Source organism: Aulostomus chinensis, chromosome 17 (genome assembly GCF_037954235.1).
Source record: "Aulostomus chinensis isolate RoL2024-O1b breed Wild chromosome 17, RoL_Achi_v1.0, whole genome shotgun sequence".
NCBI classification, from domain to species: domain Eukaryota; kingdom Metazoa; phylum Chordata; class Actinopteri; order Syngnathiformes; family Aulostomidae; genus Aulostomus; species Aulostomus chinensis.
In genome coordinates this window covers 13,912,318-13,929,821 of record NC_141336.1, presented here as the reverse complement: position 1 = coordinate 13,929,821, position 17,504 = coordinate 13,912,318, and the positions used below count along the sequence as shown (strand labels likewise).

General features: G+C 41.5%; 1 protein-coding gene across 2 annotated transcripts; it reads left to right on the top strand.

Moving 5' to 3' along the window:
• Positions 1 to 7,434: 7,434 nt before the first annotated feature.
• On the top strand, positions 7,435 to 16,412 carry lbh (LBH regulator of WNT signaling pathway). Of its 2 annotated transcripts, none has more exons than XM_086183200.1 (3): positions 7,435 to 7,691; positions 12,414 to 12,516; positions 15,542 to 16,412. In XM_086183200.1, exons 1-3 carry the CDS (start codon positions 7,663 to 7,665, stop codon positions 15,758 to 15,760), a joined length of 351 nt encoding a protein of 116 aa, XP_086039326.1. In that variant the 5' UTR covers positions 7,435 to 7,662; the 3' UTR covers positions 15,761 to 16,412. The 2 variants fall into 2 exon arrangements, with proteins under 2 accessions (XP_086039326.1, XP_086039327.1); XM_086183201.1 differs by lacking the exon at positions 7,435 to 7,691 and adding an exon at positions 7,705 to 7,799.
• Positions 16,413 to 17,504: the final 1,092 nt, after the last annotated feature.

Below are 17,504 nucleotides of genomic sequence, written 5' to 3'. Positions count from 1 at the left end.
GACTCCTTCAAACCTTTTTCCTCCTCCCACCCACCTCTCCTTGGCTCCCCTCCCATCCTCCACCCCCTCCGCTGCTCCTGCTGTTCCTCTGAAAACATTGTGTCCCATGGCATGAGCAAACATGTTTGGCCATCTTTCCTGTGAACCTGTAGAATGGCAGGACCCCCCTCTTTGCAAAGCCCATAAGACATCCCAACTGCCTCTCAGTGTAACACACAACTGGTGAGACAACAAACCTTGAAGTTGGCTTTCTTTGACCTTTTAAAGGTATTTTAACGGCCCTATCTCCCTTCTATTGAAATATTTGGTGGGACACGTTATCTCTGGGAAGAGGAAAACAGCCAATGCTCCTTGAATAGGCTACCCTCTAGTGTTTGAAGTCATTATGGCGCTCAGCAAGGCTTTGAACATCACGTTCCATTGTAATTAGGATTAATCGCGGCTCAATTAGTAACATGCTTTCACACTAAAGCTGCATCTCAGAAATGACAGGCAAAATATTTCAACCTGTCACTGACGGAGATCACAAAAGAATTTAAGAATCGCAAACATAAATCATGTTTGTAAGAAGCTACAGTAAAACTTTAAACAATTATTCTAACGCTGGAGTGATGGAAATGCACACAAATAGATTGGATATGTTGATTTCCGAAGATCAGCATGTATATATGTCTAAAAAGGAAGCGTCACATTCATCTGAGTCCAATCAAACATGGTCAGCTCTCTTTCATCCTCCAACTAGATGTTTTTTTTTGCCAGATGATTGCTTTCCAAACACAGATATTTGTTTACTATATCCAAAATAGCACGCAAGCACTGAGAAGGTATTGTAGCGAGGGCCTCCTTCCCCTCAGCCCTCTATGTCAGAGCAAGGAGGGATGTGTTTCGGATCGACTCAATAATTTGAGGGACTGAAGTTCAAGCTCAGCATTAGCGTCATCACACACTCACTAAGAGTTTTGCGTCTCTCTCTCTCTCTGGAGCTGTGAACAGTAGGAAATGAAATATCAAGAAAACAGAAAATACCAAAGTTTAAATGTGTCGTTGTTGTTGTTTTTCCATGCGGTGGTCGTGCAGATAGTCTTGGTTTAATTTTTTCCAAATAATGAGACATTTTTCTGAGCCTCCCAAGTTCATAAAGTAAATGGAACATTGTTGATATTTTTCTTAAATTGAAATTTTAATATGAAAACCCCCTGACAGACCCACAGAAACAGAATCTACAGTTGTGCTCACTCACTTCTACTGAGCACTTTTGTGTCTTTCAGCTCATCGTTTTGGTTTTCTATGCAGCCTCCAAATCCAGCGTAGAAAAAAACTTGAAACTCTGGACATTGAAAGGACTTATGTTTGTCAAAACATGTTATCAGTGACCACCGTCTGTTTATAAGAAGTAGACGTCGCTACGTTGACATCACTCATTGGTTTGTGGATGACGGTTTTGAGGCCATTTAGCTTTGGCTATTCTCCATCTGTTTTGTTTTTTTAAGTCTAAAGTGACCAGACATCACACATTTTTCCCTACTGGAGATTGAAGAGTAAAGCCTCTTTTAATAACAGAACCCATAAAGGTGAATTAAATAAAAACCTCTACATTAGAAGCGCATATGTGCCACAGTTGTTTAGAGGCAGGTCAAACTGTACACAGAAACAACAGCAGAGGCAAACGGGAACTTTTTTGTCACGTAAAGTAACAAAGAGAGCATGGAAAAATAACTCAGCACAGGAAAACCAAGAGAGCAGAAATGGCAAAACAGAAGCAAGGAGCAAACTGAAGGAACGTCTGACAAATGGGACTGAACAGAGAATCAGACAGAGACAAAAAAGCACGGGATCGAGAAACAGTCGTGCTAATCAGCTAACGAGAGACAGACGGCAGGCGGGAGCTGATTGGCTGAAGAGACGCGCACAGGTGAGGACAATAAACGAGTGAGAAGTAAACATCCAACAGGAAATACAGCGGGAACGCTGAATACATGAAGGAATATTATCAACAGGCTTTAAATACTAGTGTAATAATACTAACCTAGTAACGTTACATCATAATTTTTAGGCTATTTTATGTCACAGGTTGCGAGTTAAGGGTTGCATCACAAATACAATGAACACTTCTACTGTTAAATGTATTTTTACAGTGAAACAGCGATAAGTGATGAAAATACAGTGAACATAATTGTTTCTATAACCATTATGTACAAAGGGTACATGTACAAACACTTCACGTTCCCCTCACCTCACTACTCACCACCAGTGAGAACAAATGTCTCCTTTCGTTTTGTTTAAAAGAGATAAAACATTTGAAGTTTCTGAAACAAGAAAAAGTCCCCTTCCCTGTCAAATGTTTATAATAAATAAATTAATGTATATTTAATAACAAAACATTAAAAGGATATTCCAATATTTTTCACTTTGGGCCCAATTTTACTTCACACATTAATTGTTCATGTAAAGCTCTGACTGCTAAGGGAGTTTATTTTTGCTACCTGTAATCAATGTACCAGTGACTACATTTCAACTTAATTACAAAAAGTAGGTCTATTTACACAGTAAATGTCAACAAACTATCAACAGGTGTTTAATGCTTCTTTTAAATTGTCGTGCTGTAGGAGAGGAAACATATTCCAAGTTGTTGTTTTTTTTTCAAACACATTTTAAACGCGTACCTTCGTTATTATACAGTTTATGCACGTAGAGGGTTTGGGGAAAGGGAAAGAAACTTTTATATCAAGCTGTTTCCAACTCTGACTTTGAACCGGTTCTGTAGACTGGCCCGTATAAGAGCAACTTTCAGAGGGAAAAGTTGCTCCATGTTTTCTTTGGTCTCTCTCCCATGGACGCTGGATGGTTGTGTCACAGCATCGAGCCTCAACTCTCAAACCAGGTGATGACAGCATTATTGAAGCTGGGTCCCTGAAGGGTTATGGTCAGTGTGTTAAAACATTATATAGGCCCTGACGCTGGAGAAGTGAGTAACAACTCTTTTCACCTGCTCCCCTCACTCCCATGGATGTGTGAGGTCTTTGACAAGCCTCTTCATTTGTCTTGCTCACCACTGATAGTATAGTGGGATTTATAATAATATATTATAATATTTGAGAGAGTTATTGCTGCTATTGGATTAATTACATGCAGTTTTGACTTTCTAGAATGTATCTTTTGTTCCCAGAGAGGTCACACAACATTAACAAGCTGTCAAACTGTGAACTGACATGGTTTGTCTCTGTGACTTATTGTTGGTTTGCCTCACATTCATTCTGTTAGTGTGTGTGTGTGTGTGTGTGTGCGTGCGTGTGTGTGCGTGTGTGTGTGTGTGTGTGTGTGTGTGTGTGTGTGTGTGTGTGTGTGTGTGTGTGTGTGTGTGTGTGTGTGAATTTGCTTCAGCAGTAAAACAGGCTACACACACTTAAATCTGTACATTTTCAGGTGCTGGACATTGAGTTTGTATATCATGATGATGGACGGAGTTGAAAGAGGGAGACAGTGACAGTGAAGCAGCATGAGAGAAGGAGAGGGGGATTAATGGAGCTTGACTAAACCAAGCGCTTGTACATAAATTGACATGTGCAATTAGGGAGATGTACACAGTCCCCCTGGTCTGTTTAAGATCTGGAATAGTTTCCTAACAGCTTCAAGATGCCCTGTTTTGGCTTTGGTTTCAAATCTAAATCAGGTCTGACCTTGTTGAATAATGGTGCTGTGAAGTTCCCTGTGTTCTCTTTGGCCAAAGTCCAACGTTACACTGTACATGATGGTTTGACCTCTTACAGCAAAAGCGAGAAAAAAAGACACAAGTTTCACTGGACTTTGATGAATCATGAGCACAAATCTGAAGTGAGCTTTAGTTTCCTGTTTACACCGTGTGTGAGGGTGAAGGGGTGTAAAAACTTCAGGAATTTCTCCCACTTCTTTTTTTCTTCTTCGTTGTACCCTTTATTCCTGTTTCACAGCCAACATTCTATCTGCACATTACTTCTTTTAGTAAAGCTTTGGTAACAATCAGTCTTTCGGCAGCTTCTAACAGTTTACACAGTTGGGAGCAGCCAAATGGAATGACAACGTGGCATCTAAGGGGTTAAAGACAGCTGCTAACATCTGTAGCTGTGGCAAGCTTTTAATTGTGAGGCCCAGCAAGTGAGCAAGCAGGGAAGATTGTGGGGGGGGGGGCTGGCAGGCCACATATTTCAGACGAGTGTTCACAGAGCCGCGTTCTGGCTGGCCATGTGGACTCAATGATGGCATCCAGGGTTGTGCTCTGCTCCTATGAAATATTAAATCTGGTCGGCCCCCAAGTGCGGACAGACCACCTGCAAGCAAGTGTGGCGTGCAGCGAGCCTGGAGAACAGAGGTCCCAACACACAGCCACATGTATGCATGAGAAAAAGCCATCCTCCATGTCTCCACACAGGATAAACCTGTAGGCCTGCACATGCTTACACTAATGGACATAAACACACACACAACAACAACAACAAAACACTGCCAATATGGAAACGCTCACGTAGGAGGATCTTATGCAGGAGAGTATATCCTTGCTGTGATAGAAAGAATGTGAAATCATAGCCTTGTTTTGCTGAAAGGTTTCCATGAACAGACACGCTCAAGTAAAGGTTCGTAATGTGCAAGACTTCTCACACGTAGCGCCAGTGAACAAGACAGACAGACACACACACACAAAAAAGATCACTTTTACACTCAGGGTCCAAAAAGGAAACTTAAGCCTCCTTGGAAAAGAAGCCAGGCTTGTCGACTGCTGTCCCCTTCAGGGCCTTGTTCATTTACATGTTGTGCAGTCGGTCCTCGGCCTCCCCTCTGCTCCCCTGAGGCACGGGCCTGCCCAGATGTGCAGCTGTTTATGTAGAGCAACAATAATAGCAGCTGGCCTGCGCTTCCTCAAAATGAACAGAGGGGGTCACTATTCTCCCTCCTCATGAGAAAACGGATCAGTCAATTAATCCTGTTCTCCTAATCCTGTACTGTTCAACCAAATTGTGGCAAAATTGCAACACCTGTTTTAATCAGGATTACATGGCCATGGTACACACACTTCAAATGAAAAGCAATGTTTTAGAGTTGTATCTGCTTTCTGAATGACTTTCCCCAATAACTTCAGCCACTGAGTTGGGATTTAGAGAGTATGTAGCAGTTTGGCAATTATGTAGAGGGTGTCTGCAGGAAGTTAATTTAAATCTATACATAAACTCTAAAAGTGACAAGTAGTTTACTCTTTTCCAAATGTTGGCATTTCAATGTTTTCCATCAATCCAGATATATTAACTGAGGTTTTGAAAAAGTAAATCGTACCCAAAATAATGATGGAATTTATGAAAACAAGTGATTAAAAGTAGATCAGCTAATTAGCTTTAAATTAATAAATACAAAACTCCAACAACATAACCCTAAAATAAAAATCGAAAGTCACAAATGAATTAAAGAGAGTAGCTCAACTCCAGCGAGGTCCTCCAACTCGTACAGTATTACTTTACTATTCCATTGACAACAGTGACACCCTGTGGACATTTTGTGTCATTGAATCTTTTATGTTAACTTTCAGTATATCCAGTTAATGAATTTCATGAATGGAAAAATGGTAATGAAATGCTTCTAAGATAAACAATTCGTAGGAATCTTACGTAATTTTTTTCTTAGCCAGACGTTTTTACAATGTCGTCATTTCCTCACGTGTTTTGCTGATTAACCAAAACTCTTGATCAGCAACGATTAAAAGGGACGTAGATCATATCAGTGCAGCATTTCCAATTTAGTAGTTCCGAGTTTTGACCCACCAACACTTTTAATTCATATAGGAAGAAAAATGCTCATTGAAAAGCATTAAAGCAAGCCTGCACTTGACATAAAGTTACAGCAAGTTAAGAAATACAAAATATTTCCATCTGCCATCACTGTGACTATGGTTTACAATATTTAATACATCTGAGGTGATAAAAGAGGAATGGTAATAATAGTGATTTAGGCACTTGTTAACATTTCAGTAAAAAAAAAAAAAAAACTGTCATGACTTCAAAACTTTTTTGTAGAGCAAATAAAGTCAAATGGCACAAGCCAAAATCAGACCCTCGCTGTTTGCTATTCTACCAGACATGTTTGCCATCTGCTGCCACCCAAGAGGTTTGGTTAAAGGGCATCTGCAAACTGGCTGACTTACAGTGACAGCAGGGTGTGTTATACTGTGGTGTTCATGTCACCATGAAAACAAAAAGGAGAAAACAAGCCTTGTTCCAAAACATAAAATTCACACAGCAATGTATTGGGTGCACTGCAATAAATCCAATTACAAGGGTGCAGCTAGCCACAGTGCAGGACATTTGATGATACTGAAGGGGGTAAAAAAAATGTAAAAAATAAGAATTGAATATGTTATAATAAAAATTAAGCATTGGTTAGGTGGGGATTGAGAAGATTAATTATTATTATTGCAGGTCTCTTGTCTTATACCACGTTAGTTTTTGCAAAGTGTCCATAATTATTACTTATTTTTGTTACAGTTGCATTGTAATACAAAAAAAAAATCCTTCAAAGTCCTGGTAGAATCCATTGAGTGGCAACCAAACCTTTGGTGTGCAAAGGAAAGCTTTGAATTTGACAATTTGACAACATTGATGCAGTTTTACGAACAAAATCAATCTGCAATTGCAATGTTTTACTCCAAAATAAATGTATTTTTTTCAATTTTATACAAATCCTGTTTGCACGATAGAGACACAAAATTAACTCCGCATTTACATGGTGAAATTGGCAGGAGAGTCGGTACATGCTTCACTTAAGATGTACTGTCATAGAACTTAGATTCAGCTCCTCAAATGCTCAGAAGGTGGCAGTAGAGGCCGGCGGGATTTTATCATTTGCCTCTTAAAGTTCGGGGGCGTCCTGAGCATCTTTCTCTCTTCAAACAGCAGCATACTGCATGCAAGGAAAGGTCATTCTATAAGATGTGAAGGTCACATGAGTGCAACAGTCCTTTCTATAACATAAACGTGGCCATCTTCTGCAAAAAAACAAAACAAAACTTCGGCGTCAAACTTAAAGCTATCATTTCTACATTCTGCAGACAAGTTGAAGAATCTGTAGCGATTTCTTTTCAATGATTTATTCAAATCATTTGTTTCAGAGATATGCAAACATGGACTTGCCCTTGAAAATATTTGTGAATGAGCCAGTCATCATATCTCTGTCCTCATTTGGATACATGTCACGCACAACAGAAGATTCGGTTGGTTTTTGTCATTCAAGAAGAGGGTAAGACTGTCATTTTGTTGCCCTGGAGACTACAAATCAATAGCATCCTGCGGTATCTTCTATCCACTCCCAATGACAGGGTTCAGTGACTGCTGTCGTCATCAGGCTGGAGGGGGGGCGGAGTCAACTGCGCTCTGATTGGCTCTGGAAGAAGTTGAGCTGCCATTGAGGTTTTCTGGCCCGTGTAGGGAGGAGGTGTGTCTCTGGCTGCTCAAGTACACGCCTCGTGGATAAAAACGCAACAGAACTGTGTTGCTGATCAGACACAAGCGAATTAAAGAGCTGTGTTTTGCACACAGACAGTTCGAGCGGCTTTCGGTTTGCGTGTGCAGTCTTTGACTACTCCAGAGAAGTCCGTGACCCTAATTAACCTCCCTAATCAGCAGAATTGACAGCAGGTGTGAATTCATGTCTGCATTTTCCCCGCAGATATACTGGTGAGTACTCGCATCCTCTGGACAGCAGTATTTGCACCCTTTCTTTTCCTCTTACCACACAGAAATTAACAATTCTTACGTATATTTGTTGATTTTGCACCTGGACAGGTAAGAATAAAAAGACATTGCTATGAGAATCAGCCTACTAACTCTTGTTTCCTCTGCTCTGAGGTCTCAAATTGTTACCAGATTGTAAAGGGAATGAGAAAAAAATCCCTGCAGGTCTCTGTTAGAGTGGTTGTCAGCATCCAGTAGTTTCAAGTCAGAAAGGTCACTGTGGTCACCCACTGCGTCTGCAGTCTGCTCCATTTATCTAATTACCCTTTAGGAGAAAAAAAAACTGCATTTGAATGTCATTTTCAGGACATTTTCTGAACCTAGAAGCTTTTATTCTTTAAACAGATAGTGGAGGAAGACGCTGCATTCCCCCTGTGCTGCAGGTGCAGCCAGAGGAGGAGGGGCGCACTCTTCCATCCTTCTTATAACCGCTGGTGTTTTGAAACATTACTCCAGACATTTTTCTTCATTTAGGTCTTGCCACAGAAATATGAGTTTGTATTTTGGTACCATCTGTGTCTGAATATCCTTCCTGTGTGTGTGTGTGTGTGTGTGTGTGTGTCTCTCTCTCTCCTCTCCGAGAGAGAGAGGATATGCAACTTGCTTTGAAATATTGTTTTTGCGAGCACAAAAAACCTCAGCAGGTTCTTACCAGGAAGTTTAGAATCGACCTCGTTACTGTAACCACATTTTGCTCCTGCACATCTGCTTACCGTCCTATGCTGCTTTTGTTCAGTAAAAATGCCTCTGTGATAAAACCATCAACAGGCTTTTACTTTTTTTAACGTTAAAGCTACAAACATCGGAGTGTTTTTTTTTTTCCCCTCGGCTTTGCATGCGGCGAGTTAGACCAAGTTATTTGTGTTGTGTGGCTTTTCTATATGTCTAAACAGGAAGTCAAACAATGGCAGGTTCTGACTGACCACACGCCCTCTTTCCATCTGAGAGGTGTTCCTCATACAATCCACAGCCCATTTATGAGAGCCGACATCATACAGAGAAGATCTAAGATGTTCACACCCTCTTCCCAGGATGTTTTCAGTGACAGATTCAACCGACAGGAATCTGCTCCCATAGCTCAGTCTTTGAGGTCTTATTGAGCACCCCCCCCCCCTCCCACCCCAGCCCACACCCCTCCACCACCACCATCACCTCCACTCGCATTCTTGCAGAGCTGTGGCACTTGGCTGGTGGAAAACTCGGTGTCAGCAGCATCACCTTTGACCTGTCACCGCACAGCCTGAGCTTTATGATACTAGTAGAAATGTGTCAGTGGCGGCATGTTAAATCCCATTTTGTACCCCGGGTATAGTGACCATTACAGGAAGGACTCACAAGGAGCTGCCGTGGTCTTGAGGCAGATGGATGATCACGTTGTTCCACAGCTACTTGCCATCTTTTAAATAAACCACTTTCATAACTTGATGGACCATAAACACGTTTTTTTTAAAAATCATGTTTGACTGCTGTCTTCTATTCTGAAAAGCTGTAGAACGGTGCTACAAAGTTTGATGAAATTCATTTTGCGACATGTTATATAATAAACAAATGTAAATGGTATCAGATGTACTCCCTTCGAGAAAGGTGCGCGGCTCGAACTAAAGTAGCATGCAGAACAAACATTTGCACAGCACGGTGTTCAAAATGTTTTACAAAATTAAATAAAAAGCTTGAAAAAAAAAGGATGGCATCCATGCAATATTTTTGCAGTACTTTCCAAGCACTTTTTCCCCAATTTTTTTTTTTTTTCACGCAGGCTGGCATTGCAATATGATTAATCATGCAGTTCTACTGTAGACTCTCTATTTAGTTGTGAGATAGTTGTCTATTCCTCCCTTATTTAGCTAATTATCCACAATGCAACTGCTATAATGGAAGCAATCGCCAGAAGTTCAGGAATGGGAATGGATTACGTTGTCTTATGTGAGTCGAAAGGGTTTCACTTAAGAACATAATCACATTTCCTATGCTTAGCTTTTTTAATAAAACGAGGATGTCAAATCTACTGTGCTTATTGTTTTCAGTAGACTTGGACACCAGCCTCGTTAAGGTAACAATCTGGGTAATGTCTCTGCATTCTGGTGAGTTGCGTTTTTGGTATATTTTGAGGAATCTTTGTTCCAAATGCGGCCTCTCTTACTTGGCTCCTTCACTGTAGTCCACGCTGATTTTATGTAATGCAGGTTGGTTACTTATCGAACACTTAATGTCTTCTCAGAGAGGAAAGTATTCCTCTTTGCTGAAGGGACGTTCTGTTCAGCCTTGCTTGACACATGAAGCACTAATAGATGTAGCTGGTGTGCGTGTCTTGTTTGTTTCCTACCAGGTTGACTTGTTTCTTGGGCACCCCCACTTCCTCCTCATTGTGCCCCCTTATGTTTTATTAGGCCGATGCTCTGTTATTCTTAGCCGAGCAGGATGTTTATACGATCCCCGAACAGAAATATGACTGGCAAGGCCCGAGTGTTTATCTTTCATTCCCTTCCCTCTGTCTCATCCCCTCTCTTCAGGTCCTCACTGTCATGGTTCCGTGTTCATCCCTCCGTCCCCTCCTTGGCTGCTTTTGCATGCCTGCCTCCCCTCCTCTGCACCCCACTCAAGGATGTAATAAGAGCAGCCCAAGCTGACATTTTTTCCATGTTAAACCTTGCATATCCTTCTGTTTGTGTGTGTGGGGGGTGGGTGTGTATTTTTGGATATCCAGCTATTGTTTTGGCCAAGTCTGGTTGTTGCAGCCAAGGTTATTCTATGAATATTCAGCCAGAATTTCAATTTTACCATATTTAGAGTTACCCTACACCCTGCTGTGATGTTAGTGTTTCCTTGTGAAGGCCACAATTGGAGTGTAAATATAGGGATGGAAGAAGTGGTAAATGTCAGTTGCTTTAGGGGTTAATGATCTCCTGACATTGAGTGACTCAACATGTGATGCTCTCCTGAAGAATGAATTTGTAACGGCTCTTCTTGTGACTACAGTACGACTGCAAGAGAGTTTTAGTGTCTGAGAATACTTTAACAATCTGCAGAGGGATTAGCAATTTCTTCTTCACAAGATTGAGGAGCCACAAATCCTGGATGCTTTAAAATGAAAACGGTGCACCTTCCCGCCGCAGTAAGAGGTGGATCGTTTCTTTTGCATCCAGACACCATACATTTTTTGTTGAAACTCGTCACATTTGGCCAGCGTTGAATGCTAAAATGCAGCGACACGCTTGCATAAGTATTGAATCCTGCAGTCAGTAAACTGTTAATGTTTACAGAAATATCTATAACATTAGCCACTCTTGGCTAATAATTCATACCAAGGAAAACCTCAGTGCAAAGTATTAAGAGTCCATTTATTGAAATAACCTCACATGAAGCCTTTAAGGATGACTGCCTGACCGTGTATTTCTCAAAGTAATTGTGATTGTAAATTTGTTTATCTTCATGAAGCGGACCGTTAGTACACAGTTTCCGCTGAGTCATAAATGGAGACAAAAGACAGAACTGTGCTTTACTTAAAAATTCCAATGGAGAACATGTCTCATGATGTAATCGCATGTTAAGTGTAAGCACTGTAGGTTTTGACACCATTTATTTTCTTTGGCTCTGTAACTTATCAAACACTGGAATGAAATGGTGCTCTAGTCTTATTTAAAATGTTATCTGAGACGACGACAGGCGAGTGTATTTTCTTAGCTGAATGAGACTGAACGGTAAAATTGATTCAGTGCAATGCATGTTTACATAATCATTTCTTTTAATACCATGTGTTAATCACTACCATGCGATATTATTATACCATTCTGCTACATCTTAAAATAAACGTTATTTAAAGTAGGTCAAGCAAAGCCCACAAATCTATTCCATTGAATCAGATAATATGAGGACATGAGTGAAGTTCTTGCCATGTACTGTTTTCATTTTTCCTCTATAGCCGGTGTCCATACAAGCCGCAAGCTTGTGGCCATTGACCACAAGGCACCAAGCTTTAAATAGCGAGCGTGAGAAGGCAGCTCAGCATCATGTCTCAAGACTGCCTCCAGTATGTGTCAGTCCTCTGACAGGCTTCAAGTCATATTTTAGCGCGTTACAGCAACTATGACAAGATAGCGACCGTAGCACTGAACATGGATAAACAAGCTCAGGTTACTTTAATCTAAAATGGAAAGTTTGGCCAAGCTTTGACGGAACAGAGTGCATCAAGTTCTACCCTAGTCAAATACCACAGCACGCCCCCAGCACACTCTCACAATGACTGTGTTGCTAGCACAAGAGCACATCATCCTGTATTTAGAAACAGCCACATCACGAGCTGCACAGCTTTTTCAGTGTATTAGCACATAGACTGTGTGCCTGGTGTGATGAAAGCAAAATATAAACGCGTTATCAGACTTCAGGGATGTGCGCTTATGGAAGATTTGTTAAAACAGCACGGAGTTTGGAATTAATAGCCATATCTATTTTACGTGTACAACCTGACTGTCTCCTGCTATAATGTGACAGTGATTCACTCATAGCATTTTGGTGCCACAAGTTTAAGCTTTTATATACTGTACATTGACTGTGGAGGTGTCAGGCTAATGAACAATTTCTGTTGCACATTTTCTCATTGCCCTGATTCAGAGCATGTTCATCATGGTATAAGGCCGCTAACCTTCCTGTTCTCTGTCATGGCCGCAGCCCAGTGTTTGTGCCCAGCCGAGATATGACTGAGGTGATGATCAACAGCCCCCCAATGGAAGACATGAGGCTCAGCCCTAACAAGGACAGACTCTCCTTCCAGGTAGGTTGCACACATGCCTGACAGTGAAATATTGAGACCGCCGCAGTTCCCTCCCGACATGAACATTTTTGTTACACGTCATCCATTCATTATGAGGAATTTGGGCTGATGTAATTCTGTTCACAATAACACACACTTGACATGTATGTTAGTGAAATATTATTCTTTACAGCCGATAACATTATTCAATAGATGCCATTGGGGGAAAAAAAGAGAAGCTCTAAACATAAATATGTGAACAGTGAAGGTAGTGGAAATTTTAAGATAATAAGTAGAGAAATGTGACAATTATACTGTTGTGGTGTAAGTTCACTGTACTGTTTTGTTTTTTTTCCCCTTTGGTTAACCATTATTTGGTATAACGAGACTTGGTAATAATCAAAATGGTTTCGCCATGTTGTAATTGCAGCAATTATGGTCTCACTAGAAGTGGGATTGCCACTGATAAACCGGTGGTTATGAAGATAGGCCCACATGCTATTTCGAAATCAAGACATGAGATTACAATAAGACGCTATTCATAGAAATATCCTTTTACTTAAATAGTTTATTGGTAAAAGGAAACTACAGGCTCCCATTAGTCTCAGCATGGTGCGTGAAGAGGAACTGTGTCTCAGGGAAACTGTAAATTACTGTGGCCTGTCACAAAAATAAACCTCGCACATACAGAGAGTGAGAGAAGCAGCCGTCATTTGGTCTGGACAAGCAGCTTTGTTTTACTGTCAGCTTAACGGGTCATCTTGAAACAAAACCACTTAACCCACAACTACTTTCTTGTTTTCAGATTGCACCTCAGATGACGGGGAAAAACACTATCAAGGCTATCTTTAAAATATCGAGTCTAGATCATTTATGACTATGAACAGAATGGTAGGCCATTGGTTGGGGAAGCCGGCTCCTGGTTGGCTCGTTGTCACTGGTGATTTAAGGTCATAGCTGATTTATCATTGAGCAAGTACACCACCTGCTGAGGCCCACACAGCAAAAGGACCATTTCCTGTTGAAGGATGGACATAAAATAGGGCCACTAATCTAATTATTTGTATGAAAGATGTGCATTCTGTAAATGTTTATAAATGTGTCACAATGGTCTACTAATGCCGTATTTTATGTAGCCATTGACTGAAAGAGGATGTAGACTGACCCAAAGGAAAAGGCAGGCTTCCTTTTTCCATAGTTCACACCCCAGCTGTGGGTCCGTCTGAAAGGATGATGGAGCGGATGAGGGGGAAACTGGAGAAAAGGAGGGTGCTAATGTGCCACTTCTCCAGCCTTTCCATCCTCCCTGTTTCCTCACCTCGGCTTTCTGCCCAAGGTCACGACCACTCCTTAGAGGAGTACAGTACAAGACACCAGTGATGTTACACTAGTCACATCCTCTGTTAGGGCTGACCATTAAATTCCAGTATTGAAATGAAAGTAACTCTCAAGTGGGAAAGGATGAGTATATTGATTTACAGAAATCCTGTGGTGATTCAGGCCTTTAGCTTGTGCTCCCCCAAACTGACTGCACACCCAAGGCGATCCTAAAATAGGGGCTGATGTGTTGCTACTTCCTGCCACTGGAAGTGAAACAAGTTATGATGTGTGTTCGCTTGGGGTCCAAATGCAATGTCATTGACTGCCTAACTCCCCTCAGTGCTTACGCACAGTGAGGATTGGCAGCGCAGGCCAGAAAAGGCAGATACACACAGGCTTTAGACATGAACACAGGCATGCTCGCACACACGCAGACACACACATAATCACATCCCTTCACGCAGTTGTATACGCAGCTGTCCTCCGAATATAAAAGCCGATGATGGACACACGTGTTCTTTCATAACCCCACAAATTCTCACAGGCATATTTATAGCTTTTTTTGTCTTTTTTTAATTCTTCCATTCTCATCTGTCTCTTATGGAATTCATGGAGACTTGGACACAGCTGGATCCTCTCTTATCTCTTCCCCTCTCCTCTTGTCTCGGTCTCTCCTGCCTCATCTAATGCTTTCTTTCCACTCGGCTCTTTGCCCAGACAGTGACATACCCCCCCCCCCCCCCCACCCTCGCCAACCCCCACCCCCACCCCCCCCCAATGTCTTAGAGTGAAATATGCAGGTCTAAAAATATTCATCCACTTTATCCAAACAACCGCAAAAAAATGCTGTTCTTGGACCAGGAGTGGCAGGCTTTTTCCCTTGGGCCTTTCTCTGGTTCCTGAGAACAGAGAAAGTCGGAGGTTGATGTCAAATCTCACCAGGATAGTGAATGCATGTAATCTCTCTTGTCAGTGTGTCTCTCATGCCCTTCAGTTTAGATCCAAACATTTGACTGTGGCACGCTGCATTTAAAAGCGGACTATCAGTCTGGATTTGCAGAGAACTCTTGCCTATTTCATCTTCTTTCCCAAAGCTTTTTTTCCCAGACTCCATCTCCACGGGAGTTTAATTGATTCACTTTTAAATGTTGACAGTGATACACAAATCATGTCCCAGTAGACCCTTCACCTTTCTGTATTGTCAGCTTACTGTTGATTTGCTGTGATTATGCTCTTGTATAATCTTCTGAGTAGTGGCTGACGTGGTACCAGATGAGTTCATAACCAGCCATGAGCTGCTTGGCCCAATGCCTTCTAAAGCATTTAGATTAAACATGATGCAGCATTTACCGCAAGTCTCGCTAAACATGTCTCATTTAACCAAACACAGCTACTGATGTAACTGCTTAGCATCTATTTAGAGCACTAGCTGGGCTCTTGGAGGAATTTTTGGATGGGCAAGAGCAGGTATGCCCCTGGAATTTGAAGTAACCATCACCCATCACCAGTGTTTAGTCTTCAAATCCTTTCCTTCACTGATGTTTAGCCTTGTGGTGGCGCAGCACTTCAACAAGGCTAAAGATGAACTTCTGGTATCCCCCGAGCACACTTTGCACTGATCGAAAATATGCTCACCATTCATTTCTGAACTTAGTTGGACAGCTAATGCTAATAACCTGAAACTGTAACAGTATAAAGTATTTAACCTTTTCCTTTCCTCTTGCAGATATTCCCTGACCCCTCAGACTTTGACCGTTGCTGCAAGCTCAAAGATCGATTGCCATCCATTGTGGTGGAGCCGACGGAGGGAGAGGTTGAGAGTGGAGAGCTTCGCTGGCCTCCAGAGGAGTTCCTGGTCAGTGAAGAGGAAGAAGAGGAGGAGGAGGAGGAGCAGAATAATGGCAGCATCCAAAACGGACAGCCGACACAGAATTCTCAGCACTAGAAGCTGTGTCGCAGCACCCCCACTGTTTTTTTTTGTTGTTGTTGTTTTTTTTCTCAATGACTCTCCCTTTCACACACTGCACCTTAAAACTCCAGCAGCAGACGTCACTGGCAGGGGTGTCTAGAGTTGCCATCTCATCTGCCCCCCCACCCTGGCACCATGCCACCACTCCCACAAGAGAAGCAATACACACAGGACACACAAATGAGTTATCCTCCTAGACTGCAAACAATCTGACTTGGAGGAAAAGGCACGCACACCTCTAAACCCACACTTGCTCTGTATCCTGCCCATCACTGTGGGTGTTTGGGCCCTGAGGCGATGTTCTGATGGAAAGCAGCAGTCTAGAGCTCCATGGACAGCTTTTACACTGAAGGGGGCTACTGCTGCTCCATGCTTCACTCCTTAAAGGCTGGCGTTATGACCCCAGAGACTCGCTTACAAAACTTGTGGTACCCAAGGGGATCGTCTGCAATACACTGTCCGTATCTGTTCACTTTCTGGGTTGATATGTTAAGTATTGTGATTGCCACCACAGTGATTTTTCTTTTGTCAGAAAAGTGAATGTTTTTGTAACTCATCTGTTTTTGAGAAGTTGCTGTTATGTGCAAACTGTTATTGGGATTTTGCTCCCTCCCTCCCTCCCTCCCCCTTTCACAATTTGTCCAAATGTTTTTGTAACCTTGTCAGTCATTCATAGTAAATTTTAAAAAAGGTGACGTGAGCAGAGTGAAAGAAAACAAATCCCTGTGTGTACCACTATGTTAAGTGCTTACAAGATCATGTGTAGTACAAAGGTCACAGCACTTGGATGTCACAGCAAAATGTTCAATATTTAGGACTCAGTGATGCAGCAGGTTATTGTTCTAAATGAGATGGATGAGAGAAGCTGGACAATTGTGAGTTTTGAAAACCGTTTTGGGCTCAAGCAATGTACAGACCTGATGAAGGATGTGTAAATACGTGTTCCCAATGAGCCCCCGAGGCCTTGTAGTGTGTTGCTATTTTTTTATGTTTTTTGGTTTACTTTTAGACAAAGAATTGCTGAACTCAAAGTTGGCTGTCCTTCCTCTAGTCTTCCTGTTCTTTGTGAAAGCAGCCATACTTTTTGACACTGCAAAATTCAGGTCAGAGAGTTCACTTATAAGAAAATAAGCAACTTCTGACACTTAATCTATTCATAATTAGTCTTCTTGACTCTTAAAAACCTGTTAAAAGGAAATGGGATTTTTCACTTCATTTTTTTTTAAAGGCACTTCATTTATTTTGCCTGTATTGCAATTTCAAAAGTTGGTGTTCTCTTTCCTCCCACTTCAAAACTACCACCTATTGTTTGTGGAACAAGTCTGTTGGTCAATATGTGGAGAAATCTGTGATACTGTTGTATAAGCATGACTGAGATGTGTTCTTTTTGTAATTTCTCATTTGCGTGGCATTAGGGCTGTGTACAGAACATCTCTCTTTCTTTACTGTCCATCACCCACATGTCCCACATTGTTTTTGTAAAGCTCAGGGAGATTAGCTGCCATCTTTCTCTCTCGTTGTGTTTTTTTTTTTTGTATTTAGACCACTTTCTCTGTGACAGAGACTGTAAATAAATTTGAATTTGCTACCCAACTTTTTGAGGCTTAATTATTTGAATGTTAAGAGCTGCTGCTTTAAAGACAAAGTAATTTTACATCATTAATCATATAGTACATCTAAAACTTTATTTCCAAGCGACAACTATGCTTACTTTCGCTTT

Bases quoted from the DNA above. Each gene is read 5' to 3' on its own strand.
- lbh (XM_086183200.1), top strand. From the start codon at position 7,663: ATGTCTGCATTTTCCCCGCAGATATACTG. The intron at 7,692-12,413 runs GTGAGTACTCGC...TCATGGCCGCAG, and splicing joins TTTTCCCCGCAGATATACTG to CCCAGTGTTTGTGCCCAGCC. The intron at 12,517-15,541 runs GTAGGTTGCACA...TTCCTCTTGCAG, and splicing joins AGGACAGACTCTCCTTCCAG to ATATTCCCTGACCCCTCAGA.